The sequence below is a fragment of the Coffea eugenioides genome, chromosome 2, assembly GCF_003713205.1.
Source record: "Coffea eugenioides isolate CCC68of chromosome 2, Ceug_1.0, whole genome shotgun sequence".
Taxonomy (NCBI): domain Eukaryota; kingdom Viridiplantae; phylum Streptophyta; class Magnoliopsida; order Gentianales; family Rubiaceae; genus Coffea; species Coffea eugenioides.
In genome coordinates, this window is record NC_040036.1 from 2,643,523 (window position 1) to 2,668,093 (window position 24,571).

Genomic DNA, 24,571 nt, shown 5'->3' on the forward strand with positions numbered 1-24,571 from the left:
CAGAGGAATGGTGAAGCTGACCATAATTGGGAGGGTGAGTGATGGGTTGCCTCTTGCGCAAGGCCCAAGGTACGTTAACGAAGAAGAGAATGACAGCTTCTCAACGTACAAGCAACAAGGAGAGTTCATTCTCGAGGAAATCTCAAGAGCTGCCCTCCCCCTTTCCAATACCAACATTCGCATTGATCACCATTGCTTCTAGTACGTATCCTTCTCTTCTCTGCATTTTCCCTCTTTTTGGGTGTTACTTTAATTATATATAAGCAACCCAATTGCCTTTCTTCCCCAAAAGTATTCGCTCTTTTTCAGCTTCATTCTGACAATTTAACTGGTTCTCTGTCACAAGGGCTGAGGTAAAAATGAAAGAACTAAATGGACATAAACACTGCAGATTTGAATTCTTTTTGTTTCTTAAAGAACTTCACGATTACATTTTCAGAAGGATTTGATTCGGGTTTTCTAGTGTGTAGTAGATATTTTCTGCAGTGTTTCTCATGACAAACTAGATTGCACATCAGAGTGTTTTGCCAGTAGTATTAGTTGGTCATTCAAATATAGCACGGAGCAACTCTTATTGGTATTTTGATCTGAGGCAGCTATATAGTGGGGCATGGAGTTTGTTTCATGACCCTTTGCGATTCATCGTATCCGCGGAAACTGGTACACTGCTATCTGCAGGAGTTGGCTAAAGAATTTGAGAAGTTTGATACCAGCCTTGTAGAAAGAATAACAAAACCATACAGCTTCATTAGATTTGGTAATCTCCAGCAGATTCCATTTTGTTTAAAGTTTCTTAGACATTTCAGGGCACAATGAATCCTATTCATTTGCTTCCCTGAAGAATAAAAGAAATTGAGCTAAAGTTGATGGATGACTTGTTCCGTCTCTGCATGCTGTTGCTAGCAGGTACTATTATTGGAAATATTAGAAGGCAGTACGTGGATACTAGGACGCAGACAAATTTGTCAAAGCTGAATGCTAAATCTCTGCAAAATGTGGATTTCGTGACAGAGGACTTCTCGCAGATAGTGAAAAGAAGGAAAAGATCCTGTAAGATTTTTATTGAATATGTTCTCTCCTCTCCTATTCATTTGCATTCAAAATGGATTATTTACCATTAGCTGCAATGATTTTCTGTATTATCAGACCTGCTAGAAAGAGCAACGGAATCATCGGAACAGGTTTCACAAATCTGGGGTTCTAAAAAACTTGAGGTATGGATATAATCTCCAATAGAACAAAAACAAAGAATAGAAAAGAAACGAATTTTTAATAAGACCGTGGTGTAAGAAGCTTGTCATGTTGGACAGAGCTATACTTATTACTTGGGACACTCATACTCCGGGTTCTAAAATCCACAGGTCATTGCACTGAAATGGACGCCAATTACGATTCTCTCTTTTGTTGGTGCAATTCTTTTATGGACCAGCCTAATTGCCAGAGACGACCAGGGAGTGTATGGATACTAGGAGTGCTAACATGAGGTATTCCTTTTAAATGCTTATTTGCCTTGAATTCAAGATCTTTCATTACTATTGATTTTGTCTACGACCATATTCTGATGAATAAAACCCATTGGGTTTGATCCTTGATCAGGCAAGTATAAAGCTTTGGGGGATTGCAGTTGAAGACAATATCATGATTTGTGTAACTTGTACCCCGTGATGGCTCCTCATACTGCCATGTTTGTGTATAGAAGCGTATTCTTTTCTCTTACTTACCCAACGAACACTGATGGAAGTATTAACAAATGCATAAAGCAGTATGTCTTGAGTGAGCATTGCCCCTTAAGACATTTACCCTGAAGTCCTCTCATATTAACTTTGTTGTATATACTATATAATAGATTCTGTATTAGCAATCTGCAATTGCAGATTTAGCAACTTAGAGTATCTGTTTACAGTTTCGGTGATTAATGAAGTTGTACACTTATTAGCCATAATAACAACCTGAACACCAAATGAGATCAGTCAGGTCTATTGTCAGTCTGATGCCTTTCCAAATTCCAACAGAACACTGGCAGAAACTCAAAGTAGAGCAACTAGTACACCTGTAACAAGGTGTAGGGTTGCAAAAGAGTTGAATCGAGTCGAGTTTTGGCCGAATCAAATTAAGTCTCGACTTAATTTTATCGAGTTCGAGCTCGATGAGCTCTTAATGTAAAGCTCGAACTCAAACTCAAGTCAAATTTGAGTCGAGTAGAGCTCAAACTCGAGCTTAAAAAATAAAAATAATTATTTTTATTTTTTAAAAAATAAATAAAATAATAATTTTTAATAAATAATAAAATATTATGGCTCCATATAATTTTACTATTAAAATTATATATATACATATATATAATCGAATCGGCTCACGAGCAAATGAAAATGAGTATCTTTGAATTTGAGTTCGAGTTGAGCCTTAACTCGAACTACTCCCGAGCAGCTCGACTCATGTATAGCCTAACAAGGTGCAGTGCAAAGCATTTACCTAAAATTTTTCTGCATATTAGCGTGTAATTGTGAAGTGACAAGCTTAATACTCCGTGCTGCTGCTGGATTTTGGGAGTAATGTGTCAGTTTTCTTTTACTGCTGTGGGTATTAGGCCAAGAATTGAGAAGAATATTTGGAGTAAAGGCTCATTTATTGGATTCATTTCTCTCATATTTATTTGGTACTTACAAGAGCCATTAATAGTTATGAGTACATCATTCTAGATTCATTGGAATTCTAGACAACTACCTCGTCAACTAATTATTTAATTAAGCACCTTACTCAACATTTTTGGATCCAAATTTAGCTGCTGCTTTGGAGACCAGCTTTTTGTTTCCGTCCAGGAAATTATTCTTCGCCACTTTGTATCAGGAGTGTCTCTGTATGAATGATAGGAAAGCGAGTTTGAAATTAGTGCGTAGAAAATTTATTTGTACATGTACAACAATTACAAGAAAATGTTCTTATGGAAAGCAAATTCGTGGGAACAAAAACTACCAATTGGAGCTATTTCATGTTCCTAACTGTCGGCCAAATGATGAATCCTTAATCTTTTTATTGTTTTTCTTGCTTCTGTGCATGCAGACTAAATTGCTAAACGAAAGTTCATGTGCTGCTGTATTCTTTCCCCAGAGCAGCTCCCGGATTACCAAACATCACCTCACAAATATAGGTCATCACTGGTCAGACTGAAACGCCCATTTATAAAATCAACAAAGCTGTTTTCTAGAATTTGGTCCTCAAACTTGAGAGCTGGCGGCAGGATGTCGTCCACGGCGCCATTACTTAGCCCCTGGTGATTTCCCCCGCCAAATGTTCCTTCGTTGAGCAATAAGTCATGCATGAAAGAATCTTGAAAGTCGGAATTGTAGTAAACCAAATTATTCTTGGCAACCACTGGATTTCCTGAACTCTCACAGTTCTGGTCTCGAAATTGATCTAATGAAAGCCACTCGGCGAATAGTACCCTGGGCAAGTTGCTTCTGCAAGCTTCTCTTGGAAGGTCCATCTGAGACTGAGAAACAGATTGTTCTGCGTCTGACATCAATGAGCTCTCCAATTGTTCAATTGATTCGATGGTAGAAGTTGGGGGATTTGACTGCATCGAGGAAGGTGAAGATTCCAAACAACTTGCCGAACTTGACTTCTCTGCTTTGGCCTGAGCTTCAGTTTCACCTATTTTGGCCACTTTTTTCTTCAGATAAGAGTGCCAGTAGTTTTTTATCTCGTTATCTGTTCTTCCAGGCAAATGCTGTGCCATCTGTGCCCACCTGAAAAATACAGATCCGAATAGAATGAATAGAAAATTCTTCAATGTTTCACTCTGCACTACTCAAAACCACGGCTAAATCATATGCTAATCATCTAGTCATGTTAGTAAAAAATAACTATATCTAGACATCAATGAAAAGGAAAAATGAATAAGAAACAAAATCATGAACATTTTTACTTTGTATTTTTCCCAAACAATTTTCAAAGAGAAAAACAAATGAAATCATTTTTTAAGATTACTAAAGAATAATAATGAGATAGGAAACAAAGACAGGATGAAAGAAAAATAAAAACAAAGGTGAAACTAAAAAAAAATGCTCCAAACGCCCAACGTTGAGGCATACACCCCGTAGCAGCATGGAGCAAACACCCGACAACACTTATACCCCATTCAATCGCTCCAGGACATTTGAGATTCGTCCTGCCCTAGGACTCGCCCAGAAACCACCTTAAGAACACTGCTTCCTACCCAAAAAAAAATTGTATTTGTACTATCCTTGTGAAATCCTTCCTTCTCAGACATATTGTTACATGATGCAAGAATACGAAGTAGCATACGTGATTAAATTATATGAGCAGTTGGGGCCTGTCAGAAATAGAATGCTAATGGAATCAACTTTATTCTATCCAAGACAGAAAGAAAAAAACTGTAGAACTAATCAATTTCAATCAGTTATGCTGCCAAGTAGGTGAAAATGTGCTAGTAATATATACTTGGTAGTATAACAATGTTATCACTTGAATGTTCAGAAGTCAACCACAATCTAACTAACACCGTAAACATAGACACACTAATTTAGGTCAGTACCTATCTCGTCTAGCATGCAGAAAGGAAATAGTTTGTTAAAATCAGGGGCATCCAGGAGATGACAAAAGCATGCAAAAGTAATTAGCTTCTTACTTGTTGCCGAGCATGCCATGGAGGGTCAGAATTGCTTCCTCCTCTTCTACGCTAAACATTCCTCGCTTCAGTCCAGGCCTAAGATAATTAATCCACCTTAACCTGCAGCTCTTTCCATTCCTTTGCAGACCTGCAAGTAAGAGAGAAAAGCACCAAGTCAACCATCGTGCCCACTAATGTTGGTTGAAATAATAATATGGAACGTGTCATCCGTCAATCTCTTTCACTTGAACATCTCGTATATTAACGGAAAATTCCCTCGTCTTTTGACTTGTAGCTGTGAGAACACAGTTTTCAATACTTGCACTTTTAAATTAATACCCAATATAGTGGCCAAAATCAAACTCATTAATCTGGAGAGTAATCAGCCAATGGCTCTAAAACCTCGCTATGGTCAACTTACTAAACTGGAGCGGCCGCTAGTAATGTAATAATATCGAGGTAAACCATGACTGCTTACCAGCAATTTGATTTTTTTTTTAATATAGAAAGGGTTTTTCTTGCTAAGATAACAGCATTAACCAGTGCAATCAAAGGCTAATAAGCGCCTTTTGACAATGTTTAAGGTCATCAATAAACCTGTACTCTATGCCATGGAGAGAAGCTTGCTCCATTTTTTCCCGGCACTACTTAACATGCAGATATAGTTATACGCTATTAACATGGAGCCTACATTGACGTCGTACAGACCAGGTTAACGTGAGATACAAAATTTACATGCTGGAAATGATTAGAATAGGACGAGAATTAAACATGTGAGAGCTAGTATTGAATGCGGGCTTCATGGTTGCCGGGACGTACAATAAGCGAGAGGAGAAAAGTGGGCGGCAGAGGAGGATAAGGATATTGGTGAGTTAAAAACTAACCAGCATTGACGGCGACGGAGCTCCAGCAGCCGTGGCCGTGTTTGAGGATGTAGCTTTTGAGCTTCAAGTCTTCGTCTGGAGACCATAACCCTTTCTTGTGCTTCTGCTTTGGTTTGTCTGCATGTTTACACACCATTTTCCTTTCTCCTCAACTTCGAGGGATACGAAGATGATGGAGATCAGGTCGTATCTCCAATTCTGCTACTTTAACAAGCTTGATTCTCTGCGACGTGAGGGAGGGAAGAGACTAGAGAGAGACGCAAGAGAAATTGGAAGCTTGGTGCTGAGGTTAGCAGACCTACAGGATGCTTTGGAATTTAAAGGGGTGTGATGGGGATTAGGTGAAGATTTCAATAAAAACACCCCTCATGTTTACAGCAACTGAGATTTTTCTCAATATATTTTTCTTCTTTAATTTGTTTTTTTTCTTTTCGGGTGGTGGGGATGTGAGATTGTTGTGGAATTAATTAAGTTGCGGGCCGAGTTTTTAACCCTTTTTTTATTTAATCGTAGTACTTGACTGGTCGATTTGCTTTGCTTGTAGACTTGTACACTAGTAAAGATATCTGCCTTAGAAAAGATCATATTGTAATGATTTTTTTTTTGCCTATTACAAAAATGTCTTTTTTGTTTTTTTTTTTGGTTGCCCGCCCGGTATCCGAAGCTTTGTCCCGACTAATCCGGACCCGACCCGCGTCGCGCACTGGCTATGGTGGGAGAGTCTCCCAACAGGAGTGTCTGCATACACTAGGACTCGAACACGAGACCTACTTAAGAAGAATCCGAGCCGCTTACCACTCGGACCAACCCCTGTTGGTAATGTCTTTTTTGTTTGCCAAACCTTTGCAAAGCCACAGGGAAAATTTACGGTTACTTCCAAATTACCACTGACCAATCTATTAGCAGGACGAGTTACTGTATCCGGCATTGTGACCGACTGAATCCTTGACCTGTAAATTTTGTCACAAAATAATTAAGCCTGTTATTCGTGACTTAGCTAAAAGAGTAGGTTTGCATGCCATTATAAAAGAAGGAAGGATCGCGACAGCATGATCCAAAATTATATAGAGGCATGCTCATGCTCTTTCTTCCTCCGCTAGGATTCGGGGACCAAAACCAACAAATAGAACAAAACAAACGAACGAAGAAAGAGGAGGCGAAGGAGAAAACAACAAAATTAAAATTTTAAAAAAAAAAAAAGAACTGGAAACATAATAGTCAGTCCATTCCAATATACATTTGTATATGTTCAACCGGGAGCCGTGTCATTAAGCAGGCTTCAACCTACTTCGTAGACGCCACACCAGTTACGTATATCTGTTTCAACCCATTCCTTTTAATTTCGGGGTCCCATTCATTTTTTAATTTCACCCTTGTTAGGGAGGAAGATTTCGCTAGAGTTCAAAAACTTATTAAACCATTAGGTCTCGAACTCTTACTTACATATCAATAATTGTTCTTTCTCTGTATCTCGAACTAATGTGGAATATAATCCTTACTCATGAATCTAACAATCCTCACGACCCAAAGCCTGAAACACAGTAGGGAAACATTTGCGCTTCATATTACTGTAACTTAACTTGTAAATGCACTAGGTAGTGGGACTAATTTAATCTTTTAAAATAGCTAGCTTGCTCCTAATTTATCATCATCCAGTCATTAGTGTACCAAAATACAAAACCAACTAACTAGTCGTATTCTTTTTGAACTTGTTAGCAGTGCAGCATCTCAGTCTGGGGATTAACTTGAGTGGCATCAGCTGGCGTCTTTATCCGCTTGTAATTCTTATTAAGTAATCGTAGCCTGTCTCCTTTTCAACATTATTTTAATTCTTAATAAGTAGTAATCATTAAGTTGTCTCTTTTGTGATTCTTATTCAGAAATCAAATCATGCACGGTCTTAGACGACGTATATAGTGACGAAAATTACGCACGGGAGCCAACCAGATGGATCGATATTCTTGTGATTTTTTTTTTTTTTGGCTTTTCAATCTGAAATTATACCAGTTGGACATGTACAAGTAACAAATGGGGGTCATTTTTTGCGTCTCTTACATGAAATTAAGTAAGTTACGTAAACTTATCATGAAAATATAGTGGCGGAATTTATTGTAGTTGATGAACAATCACCTTTATTTGATGAAACTGCATTGATATTCGCTAAGTCTTGTGATTTATTTATATATTTGCAAGGTCTTATGTTGTATGTTCATTAACTTTTTTTTTTATAACAAAACATATTTCATTAACGAATTACTGGAAATCGTCCAATACTATTGATATACATCATTGCCCTAATAGCAAATAAAACATACACTAAAATTATAGATCTACAATTTAATAGATACAAAAGATCTGAAAAATTAAAAACATATCTAAAAAGTACCATCAATTTTAAAAACATCTCCTCATAGAATAAATTGCTGCAAACCACTCTATGTATGTTACAATCATCAGATCTGCTAATCAACAATTGTAAGTTCCAATAAAGATGATGAAATCTGCTGACATATATCCAAATCTAAAATGAATTCAAATCTGACAACCAGATTTGAAGTAAATTCAAATTTAAACAACAAAACAAAGAAAAATAACACAAAATCTCATTAGGAACTCTTAGGAGAACAAAAATTCTCACTAGAAACCCTAAAAGAAATAGAGATCTCCTACTAAAAATTAGGAGAGACTTTATTAGGAAAATAACAAAAACGAAATCTATGAGAGGGAGACCACGGAGACCACAGTGATCTCCCTGCCGAAGAGAAAGGGATTCAGAAAAAAAGAGTAGTAGAGAGAAGTTGGAGAAGATGTGCAATAGAGAGAAGTTGTTGTATATTCATTAACTGGATATCAATTTCTAGTGATTTTTTTTTTACTTGTGACTTCGAAAGATATCTTAAAGTTGGATTACCGTGCAATAAAAATGTAGGGATGCAGTAGCAAATGAAGATTACCTTCACGGAAACTATTATTTTACCCGTGCTTGTCATGCGTTTATATTCTTTTCGTGCTAATCATAGGTTTTCCGAAGTTATTTTTCTTTAAGAAAAATATTTTTTTGAGAGCTCAATTATGTATATATAATGAAAATCAGATTTGATGATTCCCATTTAACGCTAATCAAAAACTATTTAGCACCATGTCAACTTGATGCTTTCAGGCTAACGGCAGAATCCTGGCAACAAGTACTTGGTATATATGATTCATAGGATCGAGCAACCAGGAGCTAATGATTCGATTAAACTAATGGTTGCATTAGCAATTATAATTTCATCTTCTGACTAAAATCTTGGCTCAAAGGATTTGGCAACAATAATCGAATGTTAGGAGGTAACTTGTTGAGATGGACATAGGGTCTAATACGTACTCTTATTAATGCGTTGTCAATCATTATTGCACCCTTTTAAAATGGCAAAGCAAAGATGACAACTGTTTTTTTAAAAAACATATTGACAGAGTGTAAAATCAAGTTTTATATATATATATACCTAATTAATGGAATTCTTTTTTCCTTCGTCTTCGTTTAAGAAGAGAAGGACGCAGAAATTAAGTGAAAAACCTGTTGGAAAAATTTTTGGGACGGATCGTTAAGGGAATGTCAACCCAAATCCTCCAATTGTCTCTTTGGATTAATAACGTGGAGAATATACAAAGGCTGCCCAGTTGGAGTAATTTGAGTACCAAAGTCGTTTAATACAACAATTATTATTATCTGCACTGGGTTAAATTCAAACCCCCCCAACCACTCCCCGCCACCTCCAAATTAAGAAAGGGAAAAGAAAAAAAAAAAAGAGAGAGAGTGGAAAAAGCTTTTATTTTTTTTAATATAAAACACGTGCCAAAAGTATTTGAAATCGAAAGTCGTCAATCAAAGTGAACATCCTATCCTCCACATCTAGCTTAGGTGCAATTAATAATATGCCTCCGGTGTTAGCATGGAGAAGAAACTATATATGGAATTTACAACTAACAATTGGATGAAGACGACGAACGGGTTGGCCTTTACATCGATCGATATATATCGGCACAGGACAGGACAGGATAGATTCTGAAACAGAAGCTAGTTATCATGCATGAACAACGATACTCAAGCTCAATCAAGAAGACAAATTGCGCTGTTTAATCAGTTGGATATTGTAACCTTTGACAAATTTGCGTAAAGTTTCAAGGTGAAACAATTATTGTTTCGTTTTTATTGCGTTTTGACTATGCCCGCATGGCTTTGTCAAAGGATTGGTATCGTGTATTTCAAGCAAAAAGTAATAAGTTGTTTGTTTGTTCTAGATATAAATCAATTTAAACAACTTAATTAGTACATTTTTTTTTTATCAACTTCATGCATATTATTAAAATTGACGTATATTCTGTAATCTGAACAGTGTATTCTTTTTTAGCCAGTCAAGACTATAGGAGCCTTTTAAACCATTGCTACGACGATGGGCTTTGCCCGAATTCATATAAAAGTGGCGAAAGCTCTGATGTGCAGTTTTATTGCGCAGGAAACTATTGTGAAGTCAAAGTGATTAGGTGGAAGAGCTATTGCTCTCATATAGTCATATACACATGATTGTCTTACTGCATATATTCTCTCCACAGCATGATAAAAATTTGTGTTTTAAAATATGGCTTTTATTGTATTTATTTTATACATCAAAGCTTATTAAATCTTCAAGTCTTCGTTTTCAAAAAAAAAAAAACTTCCAAGTCTTCAACTCACTGCTGCTGAAGATTAGATTTCAAGTCATGCTTAGGAAACTAAAGTGGAATATGGAATAGAAGAATTACCTAACTCAGGAAAAAGGCTTTTTTATTGACAAGGGAACTCGCAGCCGCTACCCTATAATGTGCACCGGATAAATCTAACCTCGTGCAATAATAGCCCACCAACCATACGAAAGGATAAGACACACTAGACAAATTCTGTGCGATAAGCAGACGTTCCAAGAGAGTTTCGAACCAGGATTGTTAGAAAGGCATGACATCCACTCTATCATCTCGACCAACTCAAGGGACAATTTAAAAGCAAATTTGCTGTGTTAACCTCAATAATTGATGATTAAAACTGTTAATTAGCAGAAAGATTTATCTGACCGGCCCTAATGCAGACAAGCGAAAATACATCACCTTCAAATTAATTATAATGTGACATCAGCTTCCATCTCGATTTAAAATTATAGAATATGGCTACCATAATTGACTCTGTAAAAAACAAACTGGTATGTACTATATAAAGCCATTTTCTGGAGGCTTTCTCGTTACATCATACTCCTTGCCCTTAATGAAAACCTAGGTCTGCTTCCTTAGCCGAGGACATACATAATGCGTATGATGTGGCCTCAAGAATCATAAAATTGAAAGAAAACTAAATGGGTTAATTTTTAGATAAGGGAATGACATTGATAAAATATTACAAGACCAAGCAATCTGCTGGAGCTGGCGGTGCAATTTGTTGCAAATCAAAAACGAATTCCAGCTGGGGGCAAGTGATATTACATTATTTTTTTTGGTATATATCAAGAAGTCATCGGTAGTAACCTTAACAAGTCGAGTTGGGTTTAACAAATGAGAACATGACAAAGCACACAGGCCGCTCCGCTCCTTCCAAAATAATCACAATTTGTTAAACCCAAAAAAGTACTCCTCTCTGCAAAAAAGAATAACATTGAGCACAAGTATGTGGATCGCTGCTGGAAGGGTGATTTATATGTCCGTCCAAATACGAGATGCAAGGTGACGCAACTTAGACCACGCCACACAGCTAAAGGACCACCACCTCTTTGTTTTTGTTCTCAACAAATGTATATATACATAACCAGCTTAGATAGAAGAAATACTTTTAAAGACTGGTGGAAACTTGGTTCTCTTCGATCCCCCTGGTCCTGAGCCCTAGTCTTCGTCTTTATTTGTTTGCAAAATATGCTACGAGGCACTCCCCCCAAACACACTCCAACAGCCAAAACCCTATCCCTCCTCCTTCTCTCTAGAAAAAAAATTCTCCAACTAAATTTTCATTCATTCAACTCTCCCCCCATGGAAGAGAGATCAGATTTTTCTGATCTTTTACTATAAGAGGAGCCCTCTCAATGGTTTCTTTTCATTTGTGTGAATAAAATCTCTCTTAAAATTTTCTAGTGAGAGTTTCTTCTCTCCTTACAGTTGTCCAGTGAGAGTGTTTTCTTCTCCCTTGCATGTGTGGTGCGAGTCCTCAGAAGCCGGTAACTATATCTACTGTTCGGGAAAAAAACCGAGCCTTTTTCGTCAACCAAAATGAATAAAGATTTATTAAGAATGAATGAAAGAATGAAGTGCGGTGGGGTCAAGGCATCTGGAAATTAATTCAGATGGAGCTGCTTTGGAGACCTAGAGCTTTGCAATCAAAACGGCTCATATGCTGGATTAGTAGGAAATTTTAGTTCTTTGATTTGACGGAAGCTTTGTGCTTTTCTATCAAAATAAATACTAGTAGAATATACCCGCAACTATTTCCTTTCTTGGAAAAAAAAAAAAAGAGATAAGACTGCTCCTTAAAAATAAATAAATAAAAATGAAAAGAATGTCCTAAACCAACCCCCAATCAATCAAGATGCATGGTACTAGCAAAGATGTACGGCTAAAAATGGTGCCAGAGCCAGGGGGGCCTGTACCGTAGATGAATATGCCTACAGATTACCAACGTCTATGGGGTTAAAACTTAAAACCTCCCTTGCAAGATTACCAACAAAATTAAAGGGCATTTACTTGACGTACTGGCCTCAAGGGATTTGGCCACAGTTCGTTCTGACCAATTGCAACGAGTAGTGGTTGATTTTTTTTTTTTTTTAAGTAGTTGGAAGTGAAAGAGTGCATAATTAAATTGCCAATGATTATGATACCTTTGCTATACTCTACTTACTGTCAAAATCATAAATAAAATTGGTTAACATATTTCATGGGAATTAAAATAATAGTGACAGAATTAATGATATTAGTCAAGTTCAACCACTTTAGACACCTACACAAGTCAAGCAATCAGAAGCTTCGAATGTCAACAATTATAAACAACGCCAACAATCACTGTCATTCCTAACATAAAATAACGCTTTTACCAAAACCCACCCGCAAAAATAAATCAATCTGACCATTCTCATCTTAAACACAACACATCAGGATATTCTAATCCCCCAGCCAATCTTCTTCTTCCAACAACACAACTAATCCGCCAATTGCCATAGCATATATTTCAACTCATCTCCAGTTGATCATTGACAAATATGTGAAACCCTTTTTTTTGTCGGCGATCAGTCGAAGGAAGCGGAATTAACAACAGCACTTGGAAGAACGATGGTTATTGCGGATTGGCGTGTAACGGTCGATCGTCGTTTTTATTCTACATTGCACCTAATCCTTCCTCAATTTCAAATAAACTGATAATATTTATTCGATTTCAACAACTTCCTATAACTTCTTTTATTTTGACTTCCAATAAATTCTTTTCAAAAAAAAAAAAACTCCAAATAACCAACCTCTCTCTCACCAAAAACAACTCCAACACACTACTACCCGGAAGAGCAGAAACTACCAAGCCTGAACGTTTGGGCTTTGTCTATGGAGACTAAGAAACCTTGCACAGTGTCAGTGGACATTGATTTGGGCTCAGAGGCCCAAGAAAACCGAATCCTAAGCAATAAATCTGGAGGATCTCCTTTGATTTTGTTCCGTACCCGATGTCATGTCCGTTGCAGCAGAAAGTCGCAAACCAATTGCAAGTATGCACTTTCAAACAGCTGAAACAAATTCACGCCATCATTGTCACCTCGTCCCTCCACCAAAACCCCCAAATTCGATTGAAATTTTTGAGGCGAAGCACGGAATTTGGAGACATGGACTACCCCAGTCTCATTTTCTCCCAAATGGGTGGCTTTCTTATCGAAGACATTACTCTTTGGAACGCTATGATCAGAGGCTATGCCTATAATGGTCCCCAGCGGAATTCCATATCAATGTTTGATGAAATGCCTCACAGAGGACTTAAACCCAATAAATTCACGTACCCATATGTTTTGAACTCTTGCACTCGACTGGGTTTGTTTAGATTAGGCCAAAAAATGCACTGTCAGATTATAAAGACTGGGTTCCAGCTCGTGCTTTCGGCTGCTTATGCTCTTTTTAGTTTCTATGCAGATACATGTGATTCTTCTGATATGGGTTTTCCGAAAAAAGAAATGTTAAATAATGCTAGGAGGACTTTAGACGGAATTTGTGGAGTTCCAGCAGAATTGTGCAACAGATTCATTTCTGGGTGTGTGAAATTTGGTGACGTTGAATGTGCGAGAGAGTTCTTTGATCAGATGAGTGAAAGGGATGTCGTTTCATGGAATTCGATGATTTCAGGTTATGCTAAAACTGGGGACGTAGCAAATGCGAGAGATTTATTTATGCAGATGCCAGAGAAGAATGTGGTGTCCTGGACTACAATGATCAAGGCATATGCTGCTGCTGGAGATCTCCAAACAGCAAGAAAGATTTTCGAGATGATGCCCGAGAAGAATCTGGTTTCTTGGAACTGTATGATTTCGAGCTACGCACAGAATAAACAATTTCAGGATGCATTGCGCCTTTTTGAGCATATGCGTAAACAAGGTGTGGTAGCAGATGGATTTACATTTGTTTCAGCTCTCTCTGCTTGTTCTCACCTAAATGCTCTGGATTTTGGCAGAATGGTGCACTCCTGTATAACAGATTGGGGTAATGCAGCTGTTATTGTTGGGACTGCCCTTGTAGAAATGTATGCCAACTGTGGAGATATTGATAAAGCATTTACAATCTTTTTTAAAACAGGGAACAAGGATGTTTTCTGTTTTAACGTTATGATCAAGTCTCTGGCTGTTCATGGAAGAGTAGAAGATGCCGTCAAAATCTTTTATTTGATGCAACAAAGGGGATTGAAGCCAAATGACTTCACATTTACCAGTGTGTTATTTGCTTGTAGTCATGGAGGTTTAGTGGAAGAAGGCCAGAATATTTTTCATAGCATGGATAGGCAGTTTAGGGTTAGTCCAAAGCTTGAACACTATGGTTGTCTGGTAGACTTACTGTGCCGAAGGGGCCAGCTCGAGGAAGCATTGGTTCTATTGAAGGAGATGCCCTTCAAACCTGATGTTGCTATCTGGGGTGCACTGTTGGGTGGTTGCAAGTTAAGAGGCGACCTAAAGTTAGCAGAGAGTATTACAAGTTGTAATGCTGACAAGTTGGAGTCAAATGAATCCGGAGTCTATGTGACTGTATCAAATATTCATGCATCAGCAGGTCAGTGGTTGGAGGCCTTTAATGCAAGAGAAAAGATGGAGGAGCAGAACATGTGGAAGACAACAGGGATCAGCAATTTAGTAATCAATGGTGATACCGACTTGTAACAGTTGCTCAGCATTGCAATGGCGTCTTCCTTTTTTGATCGGGGTGGTCCTAATAAATTGGTTAGGATCTTGTATTAGCATCCTAATAAATTGGTTAGGTCCTAATAAATTGATGTCTTCCATTTATTCCAAGATGTGTGTTTTAGCTTGGTTAGGATCTTGTAATTTAGAGCCTAACATTACGAGTAAAGTGGCATACAAGCAAAAGCTTCACTGCAAGAGAGAAGCCCTGGTCCCCTTCGGACAAAAAAAAGACCATTGCCAAATTTTAGGTTACAAGGTCTCGGACCCTGCTGAATTGTAATGCTTCTACTTCATGGGATGATAGAAAGGAGTTTTTTGGGTTTGCCACCAACATAGTTGCCGAACTTTGGAGGGCCAATTCATGGCTTACAATTAGTGTGGCGCAGGTGATGGAGGAACCTTGTTTTAGAATCTGGTTACCAAGTGAGCCGAAATCTAGCAAGGGGTGCAGATCATAATAGCACAGAGGATTGTCTTAGAATCTGATTCCCAAGTCCCAAGTGAGCTTTTAAGCCTAACAAAGGATGCAGACGAAAACAGCCCGCAAGAACAATCTAGTTCAACAGGTGAAGCTTTGGACTCAAAAGACTTGGGAATGTTTTCTCCAACAAACAAAAATGTCTCTGCTATTGGATGGCAAAGTTGGGACTTAAAAGTATGCTGATCTAACATGTTTGAAGATCCGGCGGAGAGTCTGAGAGGGTTCCTGAATCATGACGAAGCTGGTGTAGCAACGCCGCGTTTTGTTTCTATCTAACGGGCCTCTGGCCCTCTTTTGTACCCAAATAAAGATAAAAAATGATGATACATTGCAGGATGTAGAAAATAAAATGTTACGGAAGTGCACATTATTCATCTAAAGCAGTCTTGAGCCATTATTCATCTGAAGCCACTACAAGCGGACGACCAATTGAAGTGCGCATTCAGTCCCTCATGTTCGAAGGCTTTAGCTCTTATCCCGCACTTGGCCGGTTTGCCATATAAAAACAACTGGTTATATTCATAACAGTTGAATGAGGCCTTCTGATACCGACACAACATGCTCCTGCTACTGAAGTGCTGCCACTGGTTCTGGCTGATGTTAATGAATGAAAGCCAGTTACTTTTGTTTGCCCATTACTTGAAGAGTTCAGGAGTGAAGAACAGAAACAGAGAACCATAAGCAGAACAGGAGAGTAATAACAACCTTCCGAAAACAATCGTTATGGTACTACAAATAAGCTGAAACTATTCAATACATATGAACTGCAATATGGCACCTATCCGAAGACTATTTGTGGGGGTCAAAGGTGGTTTACATCGAGGGACTTCCTTTCCAGGAGAGAATAAATAAAAAGATTTTCAGATTCAACCAGGAATTTGGCGTCTGAATATCTACTCTAGCCATACTTTACAATCAGGTTAACACCAGAGGGAACTACCGTGAACCTCCACCATAATGGGTCCACTTACATCCATCAAGCACAATAACAAATATCAATAGGCAAACACAGTGAAAATACAAAACATAAAAAATGATGTCTGGAAATTGTCAAATGAAGCCCAAAGGAAACGGCCTCTTAACCAGATAGTCTTTGATTCACCATGTTATGATTTGATCAAATGCTGCTACATTACATCTAAGAAGCAGGTCCAGAGTATCTTAAAACGGGAAATGACTTAAATATCCATGAGAGATTAATAGAGTTTGGGCCCAACTGAGGATGGATCATACCATCAAGTCGGACATGCTTCAGTCACAGCAAACTGGCAACCTGCATATCAACATGTATATCAAGGATGGATCATGTTGAACTGGAATCTAGACAGCTGTTGTGGGATAGTGGAGATCACAGGCCCATATCTCTGTCATCAATTGAAAAATAACAACTGTGAAAATTATATTAAGGCAAATCTAAAAAGCACGTGCACCTAAAGATATGTATATTTCGATATAAGCGTAACCACAAAAAACTAATTACAAAAATGAGTCAATCAGCTCCTCCATATATGCACAGAGCTTTGATAAATCAGAAAGAAACAAGGTGGGCTCACGGTAATCCAATAGAAATGGCTTCCATACTACAATATAACTCTCTCTCTTTTATACCTGAACATTGTCATAGAGTTCGAACAATGGAACTGCAAGAAGTTTCAAGTTCTTTGGAACAGCAAAATACTCTCTTTCGGAAAGGTGAACAAGGAAAAGCTTTTTACATTCCTGCAAAGCCAGGAATAGGTAAGCAAAATGATCACTGCAAACAAAAGACTAAGGCATAGATTAAGGAAACATGTTGGCTAAACCAACTTACCTTAGGTTTTGTTATGTGGGGAGGGCAGTATGGATACATTATTGTTTCAAAATTCGGTCTCCACCATATGGCCACACATTCACCAATCTGAAATGAAATGTTGCACATGAAGTAGGCAAATCATTCAAAAAAAAGTAAATAAGTACAAAGAAAGGTGAAGAAAAAAAAAAATCAAATCTCTATCGAGTAATGAGAGATTTGAAGTGTCAAAATACTAAACTGTGGCTTGAGTCTATATTCTTCTTTTACATACTTTTTTTTCCTCATCTCTGGGCAACCTCTCATGCAAATTTGGCAGTGTTTCCCACACACACTGTTCTTGAACAATATACTAATTTAAAGATTTAAGGACAGCCTCACAATCAAGTAGGTCAAGAACAAAAAGGGAAAGTGAAGGAACAAATACCTGCCAATCTGGCTGAAGAGCTGCTGAATTAGCAGCAAGTTTGCTCGACAGTTTCCGCTTCAAGCCCTCGATTTCTGCAATTTTAACAATAAGCATGAATGAAGTTTCAATAGTCCTCTATGGCATGTCCATTTCAGAATATTGTCCATCATCTCTAAGAGTTGGACTTGCATCGCACATTAACAAGTTCTTCAAGTTCAATAAAGTAACAATTAATGGTACTGTTCAGATCCAACGGGGGTGCTTCTAGGACTTTAGCTCAAATTTCAAAACCATTCGAATAGACAAGTAGAAGGGTCTATCATCATGCTCAGAGTGACAAAAATTGCTATAATAAATAATATAGACAGATAAAAAACAATCATTTTAATAATACTACCATATCGGTTATACAATTTTTTTGGGGGTACATTACAGGATTAAAGGCCCATTAATTATCATTATATACTTGAAAAAAAAAGGAGGAAGAAGAAGCTAAAGGCTAATACCATTCTCTCCAGGCTTCAGCCGCCCACCAGGAAGTTTGCAGAAAGTATTACCAATTTGAAGAAGAAGAATGTGTGGATGATTGTGCTCTTGTACCTGTTAGTCACAGCCATCAAAAGCTATTATTTAACATAACAATATGGTTTACCTATCAAAAATAACTACTAATTCATAGGGATTCTCATCATTAAAGTACAAAAAAATGGGCACAACAAATCAGACCAACTATTCGCTGGCATCGAAAGTCAGTAAAAGCACCACAGGTTGTAATAATGTCAAACTTTTACCCAGAATATCAATCATGCTATGCAATAAAGACAACACCAACCACTACTTCATACAGCATGAGTTCTTTTTTTTTTTTGGCTTTGGTTTTTTTTCCCTTTTTTTTTTCCCCGGGGGGGGGGGGGGGGGAGGGAAGGGAGGGTTGGAGGGTTTGTTTACGAGTTTCAAATAAAAAAAAGATACATAAACAAGTTATTGGACGGTAAACGTTTTACATGCATTGAATTCAGCAGAAAAGGAGCATTATAGTTAGTTCACAGAGGAGCACATTCAACTTGAAGAGTCAAGGAATGGAATTTGTTTGACAAAAAACAGAGAGAGTGGTGAAGCAGGTCAAAGAACCTAGGGCAGCAATATTTTTGACGCAATCATACACAGCATGATACTAGAAGAAGCAGGTCAACAGATTACCACAAAGAGTGCAACATGAAAAAAGCAACTTAGGATATTAAATTCACGGGTTAGTACTAGGTTACAAATAAATTCATGCTCAAATCATATTAATTTCCATGCTATTTACATGTCTGGGTCAAAATTAAATTCAAACTTCCTAACAGTCAAACGAAAAGCTGTTTACCCGAACATATGTATTTGAAACTCATCTATAGAGAACTCGGGACCCGACCCTCTCAGGGAAAACCTAGAATGGGAAACCTCTCTTTCTCATATGATTATCCATATTATCCGATACATTTGCAAGCAAAAAGCTTAGCTATAGTAATCAGCATCAAAGATTTGCTCAGTTCCTTGCAAATTGAGTAAAGCGGCAACCATATATAACCAGAAAAGGGGAGAATTAAAAAGGCAGTACGAGTAAAAATGTTTACCAGTAAAATTCCTTCTACGCTAGTCCTCATGCCCTCCTTCATATAACTGCACCAGGAAAAAGGGAAGAAAGTAAGATGCTGGTACGTGATCTAGGGTTTTAGACTGCATAAATAAGAATTAAGCTAAGACGAGGTTTAACTAGGGTTTTTCTTTGATAAATCGCATGAATCAAACAAAAAACAAAGGAAACGTACAAAATGGATCGGAGAAATCAGAAAGAGAGAGCAGAGACGTACTTGACTTTCATGCGAGCAAGGCGATCGGCAACGGAGGTGTCTTTCTCCATCTTCGGCTCCTTTGTCCCGAAGGTGTAACTAGACAGCGGGTACGTGTTCACCACCGATGACGTCACCATTTTCTCTCGATCTCCCTCTATCTCTCTCTCTCCCCGTCCCCCGGCTGACAGCCCTTGCCCTGCTTTTTCCTCTTCTCTTTTGGCTCTGCAGAGATTATAACAAGTCCACTTCTACTGCTTAGGACATATCACAAAATCTTTTCCCTCTCCGGAATTTGCAGGCGGTGTCTTGTCGAAGCATCTCAAAGTGTTTTGTGTGTTTTCACCAAAAAAAAAAGTGTTTTGTGTCTTGGGCTTTGGGTTGGATGTCGGACCAGAATTATAATGGCCGCTTTAGTCATAACTTGGGTCCCAATACCTAAGAGGGCCTAAGCCAGACCCAGGTGGATATCATTGGCCCATACATGGGGGTTTTTTTATTTTTAAATTCTTTTTTTTTTTTTTTTTTTTGGGTGCGCTCTTGGACATTCTCAGGTTTTGGCTTTCATTTATGGATATGATAAAATTGCACTTGCCATAAAATCCCCTTCCTTCTCTTGCCATAAAATTGCACTTGCCATTGGGAGGATCAGACCAAGGACTTCTATTGACTGCTCCACGAGATAAATCACTTTTCCTTTTTTTCTTTTTTATTTTTTTTTATTTTTTTTTATTTTACGGCGATCAAAATCTCTATATTATGGGGAAGGGTGCTAAAAGCCCACAAAAGCCGATTATGAGAATTGCATGTCTCCTTCTAAAACATTATCGATACTATAAATGGAGGAACACGGGTAAACAAGACCTCTAAACTTGGCATATAGTAGCCGACGTGAGCAACTTTTTGAATCAATTTTTGCTCTCAAGATACAACTAGTGGATGTAGAACATCATTCCTTTTTCAAGTTTCATGATACCTTTAAAAAATAAAAAAAAATAAAAGAGAGTTTCATGATATTTGACAGTGAATAGCTTTACCACACGTTGTAGGATAAGGTGATGGATAAGGGTGCATGGAAAGTGAGGAATGTAGGGTTTTAATGTAGAGGTTAAGCTCATAATATGTAGTACATCCTAAAATCACGACATTCTACTGCAAACAAAGGTGGTGCTTGGTTTATAGATACATCCAAGTCACTGGTTCTTGAACTTATAATAGTTTAGCATATCAGTATCTAAAACATTTTATAGAAAAAAAAAAAAACTGTGAAAACCTGGGTTTCAGACTGATTATTGAAACTCGATGGAACAACAAAAATCCATACAGATGGTGAAGTTTATACCATTTCCATTACAATTCCAATTCCTGAATTCCAACCAAACACCTCTGGATTTTTCACTTAGTGATTATGATATAAAATAATGTTGCATGTCATTTGGAATAGTGAAGCTAGCTAATTCAATATCACTAGTAGTCGTGCTCATAATGAAAAAAAATTTGTAGTCTAATTCTATACTGGTTAATTTGCATTGCCATACAATGAATTAAGGATAATCCTTAAGATTAATCTTTCCACAAGGAAACGTTATATCCATTCGATTGACGGATAATGCTTAGAATTAATCTTAAGACATCTCTACATATATAAAGCATGAGAACTTTTTCTTTTTTACTTTTTTAATTTAACGAGTTTGAAATTGTGCATAAACTCAGTTTATTTGTTTTTTAAACCTAATTTAAATAAATTTTGATCAAGTGGAGATTAAGTCAAGCTCATATAATTTGAATTTTACTATTCCATACTCAAATTTGACTATGTAACTGCTTGGGCTAGAGTTAAGAGAGCATCAAAATTTCGATGGAAACAATTCCATGTTTTTTTTTTTTTTGGATAATAAATGGTCGCATCTTTAGTGCCAGCAATTAATGTGCTCTTCTGCAGTGGTTATCTATTTTTTCCACATTGTTTACTTTTTGAGAAGCCTATCTTTCTCCTTGAACCTGAAGTAACCGAAGAAAATGCTAAACAGGAAAGAATAAGTCAGTTGTTTCTCTCGTTAGTCGTTAACCTTATAAACTGAGTATAATTAATCCTACTAAAGCGCTCATTTGTATATATGTTCATACATATCAATGTGCTTGTTACATTTAACATACTTCTGCTTTCTCAAACATCAGAATTACCTTTAGAACCAAAAATCATACTTCTGCTTTCTCAAACATCAGAGTTACCTTTAGGACAAAAAATCATATGATTAAATTCCACATTATTCTTGTCCTTGAGATTTTTTTTTTTTTTTTTCAGATAGCAACAGATATATAATCTAGTTTACTCCTACTTCTACTCTAACCTACATAGGGTTGAAGAGATCCAATAGGACTAGAGAAACTAACGAGAACTGAATCACTATCGGAGTTGATGAGTGCACTATGAACTTGTATGGATTTAAATGAAATCACATATAGTAGTATATTGATGAGAGGTGAACCCTTAATCTCTTACCCCCATAAAGATTTAAAATCTATGGTGGTGGCCAACCGCCCAAAAGGCCGTTGGTTATGATGCTGTTAATGCATTCGAAAAAATCACCTAAGCCATGTACATTGTAGTGTTTCTTTTTTTACCAGCCACATCGCATAAAAAGTCGTAGACATAATATTATTGTTTGAAGGAAAATATTTCTAGCGGGTATTTTATGAAGCCAGAATTAATAAAATGGATCCTAGTCCACTATAACCACTCAGTGAAAAGAAGGCAACAATTGCATCAAATTCTGTGCAGACTCCCGTTAGCTGCAGGCACGCTTGTCACCGTAATGCTGCTGAAATTTGGGGAGATTTTTTCATTTCAATGAGCAAGCGTACGTAGAGCTTCTTGTGGGATTGTGCTAATTAATGTGCATGAAACTTACACCGGGCGGGAGGGAGGTTTCACTGTAAGTTGGAAGCATTTGTTTGGATCAAAGTATGGATCACCGTATATTGCTAATAAAGAATCAGGTATGGAGTCTGGATCAATATTGTTGTCAAGTATATTGGTAGAAGGAAATGAGCACGTAAAATACATCAAGAATTAAGACTGTATATTCAGCATAAAAATCATCACGAAGACAATAGCACGATATACCCCTCAAGATTTGCTGAGTTTGATGTAAATATTCTACTACAAAAAACATCGCATTAGCATCTTGTGTGAGAAGTAATTAGCGGACGTTAGAAACACGAGTCAATTCGTAGGAGTAATACTCTATAAGAAGAATCACCTTATTATTGGCTTATTCTTCTTCTGCTACCGCTAAAAACTTGCAGGACCCCGTCTGAGCCGCCGGCGACGAGTGTGCATTGGTCTTCTCCCATTTGCCTCCAGCATACGCTGCTCACAAACCCTGCACCTGTAGGCTCGCAATATTCCCCCCCGGAATATTCAGCTCGACCTGGAGCCGGAGCTCCAGCAGAGGATGGCTCGAATCTCTTGACCCAAACAGGCGAGCCCCATCTCTTATCGTAGACAACAACTTGATTGTCCTCGGAGCCACAGCTAAGCAGCCCGCCGCCCCTCCAAACGGATAACCCGACGAATCTCCTGGCGTTGACGTGTCCCGTGTACGTCCGAATAAGCCGATGATCTGCAGTGTGCCACGTCTTCAAGCACCCATCAATGCCGGCTGTCACCATTGTGTGGCGATCCAGGAATCTGATGTAGGTCACGGATCTCTGATGCCCGTCTAAAACCAGGACCGGGTCCCCCATCCTCCTCACATCGTAACCGTACACCCTTCGGTCAGCACATCCTGCGGCGACCAGGCAGCCACCGAATGGATTGAATTCCACGCAACACACTGGGCTCCTCCCCGCGCTGGGCTGCACCACCCCCAAGCACTCCCCTCCCTCGCACCGTGGGTCCCACACCTGCATGGTGCCATCGTCCGACCCTGACGCACCCACCACTGGATCAGAGGGGGAGTAGTCCATGCTCCATACCCGCCTGCCCCCATGTTCGTCCCGCTCGAACACCGGCAACCTTCTCTCCAGGTCATACTCCATTACTACCCCGTCGTAGTCCGCCGACCCCAGCACACCTCCGCCCGACCCCGGTTTCCACCGGAGGCTGCTAAGCTTAGCCGGGGTACAAATGTAGAAGTCGCATGCATTGGCGTGGTCTAGCGCGGCCGTCGCAACTTGTTCATACGACGAACTTAATCCTTCGTGGGGCAACAAAGACGCGGTGCGGTATATACGAATTTTTCTTGAGATGCCGCCGGTGGCCAATAACCGATCACAAGGGTCAAATTCTATGACTCCCAGTGTATCGGAAGCAGCTCCGCCGATCGAGGAGGAGGAGCTGGAAGAAGAAACAACGGTGGCGAGATTGAAATCCCACTCGCACCTGGCTTCACTATCATCCTCCACTTCATGTAAATGATTTTCGACGTCGTCTTGTTCTTTTCTTTCTTTTTCTTCTTCTTGTCTTGATCCTGGGGTTCGGGGATTCGGCAGCTGTCGTTGGTTTTGGAGGGGAGAGCAGTGGGATGACAAGTTTTTCATTTCCCATTCATATGAATGAGTGATTGAGATCTTTGAATGTTGGTCTTGTGGTGGAAGTGTTGTTGGACTTTTTCATTTGTAGTTCGCAGCCAATCAAAATCATCCTGTGGGATTCTTCTTGCTTAGGTTTCCGGCTGCTGCAATGATCAGGGTGGGTATTAAGAAGGATAAGATAGTCTGCTTGCACATTTCATTTTCGTCCACCTTCTCATGAAAATACCAGCCGCTGTTCTTCTGTTCTAATGACCCTTTTCTACCGAATGTATTTACAATACTGCCATTTTCAGACATTCTTTTGTTGCCAATTTTGTGGCCCAAAACTCGAAATATGTTTTGTTAATATGTTACACACATCTCTCCACATCATCTTTGTAGCGACAACAATGTGATATGTAACCACCGAGCTTTGATTCGGTCGCCAAAGAACAAGAACTAAGGTCGGCAGAGGTTCGAATTGCACCTATAATGAACATTTTTTAAAAAAGCATCATAACATTTCTTTGATCTAATAGGTTATTATATTTACTAATCCTTTATATATAGTCTCTTTAAACTCCCCTTCCTTTCTAGATTATGATAGATTAT

General features: G+C 38.4%; 5 protein-coding genes across 6 annotated transcripts; 2 read left to right on the top strand and 3 right to left on the bottom strand.

Moving 5' to 3' along the window:
• Positions 1 to 7: 7 nt before the first annotated feature.
• On the top strand, positions 8 to 1,831 carry LOC113754316 (25.3 kDa vesicle transport protein). Its single transcript, XM_027298700.1, has 6 exons — positions 8 to 201; positions 597 to 757; positions 907 to 1,050; positions 1,147 to 1,214; positions 1,362 to 1,484; positions 1,597 to 1,831. The coding sequence occupies exons 1-5, from the start codon at positions 8 to 10 to the stop codon at positions 1,467 to 1,469; spliced, it is 675 nt and encodes a 224-aa protein (XP_027154501.1). The 3' UTR covers positions 1,470 to 1,484; positions 1,597 to 1,831.
• A 1,305-nt stretch (positions 1,832 to 3,136) lies between these two features.
• Positions 3,137 to 5,650, bottom strand: LOC113762888 (transcription factor LAF1). The gene is made up of 3 exons (XM_027306514.1): positions 5,515 to 5,650; positions 4,649 to 4,778; positions 3,137 to 3,746 (listed from the first exon to the last, which is right to left on the bottom strand). The coding sequence occupies exons 1-3, from the start codon at positions 5,648 to 5,650 to the stop codon at positions 3,137 to 3,139; spliced, it is 876 nt and encodes a 291-aa protein (XP_027162315.1).
• Positions 5,651 to 13,373: 7,723 nt separating this feature from the next.
• Positions 13,374 to 14,906, top strand: LOC113762899 (pentatricopeptide repeat-containing protein At3g29230-like). Its single transcript, XM_027306529.1, has one exon. It carries the CDS (start codon positions 13,374 to 13,376, stop codon positions 14,904 to 14,906), a length of 1,533 nt encoding a protein of 510 aa, XP_027162330.1.
• Positions 14,907 to 16,089: 1,183 nt separating this feature from the next.
• LOC113761231 (pre-mRNA cleavage factor Im 25 kDa subunit 2) lies at positions 16,090 to 19,754 on the bottom strand. 2 transcript variants are annotated; one of them, XM_027304117.1, is made up of 7 exons: positions 19,463 to 19,754; positions 19,226 to 19,271; positions 18,116 to 18,209; positions 17,628 to 17,701; positions 17,222 to 17,308; positions 17,020 to 17,130; positions 16,090 to 16,684 (listed from the first exon to the last, which is right to left on the bottom strand). In XM_027304117.1, exons 1-7 carry the CDS (start codon positions 19,579 to 19,581, stop codon positions 16,667 to 16,669), a joined length of 549 nt encoding a protein of 182 aa, XP_027159918.1. In that variant the 5' UTR covers positions 19,582 to 19,754; the 3' UTR covers positions 16,090 to 16,666. The 2 variants fall into 2 exon arrangements, with proteins under 2 accessions (XP_027159918.1, XP_027159917.1); XM_027304116.1 differs by having other exon boundaries at positions 16,090 to 16,775; positions 19,463 to 19,751.
• A 2,695-nt stretch (positions 19,755 to 22,449) lies between these two features.
• On the bottom strand, positions 22,450 to 24,283 carry LOC113760904 (WD repeat-containing protein RUP2). Its single transcript, XM_027303654.1, has one exon. It carries the CDS (start codon positions 23,984 to 23,986, stop codon positions 22,709 to 22,711), a length of 1,278 nt encoding a protein of 425 aa, XP_027159455.1. The 5' UTR covers positions 23,987 to 24,283; the 3' UTR covers positions 22,450 to 22,708.
• Between the last annotated feature and the right edge of the window lie 288 nt (positions 24,284 to 24,571).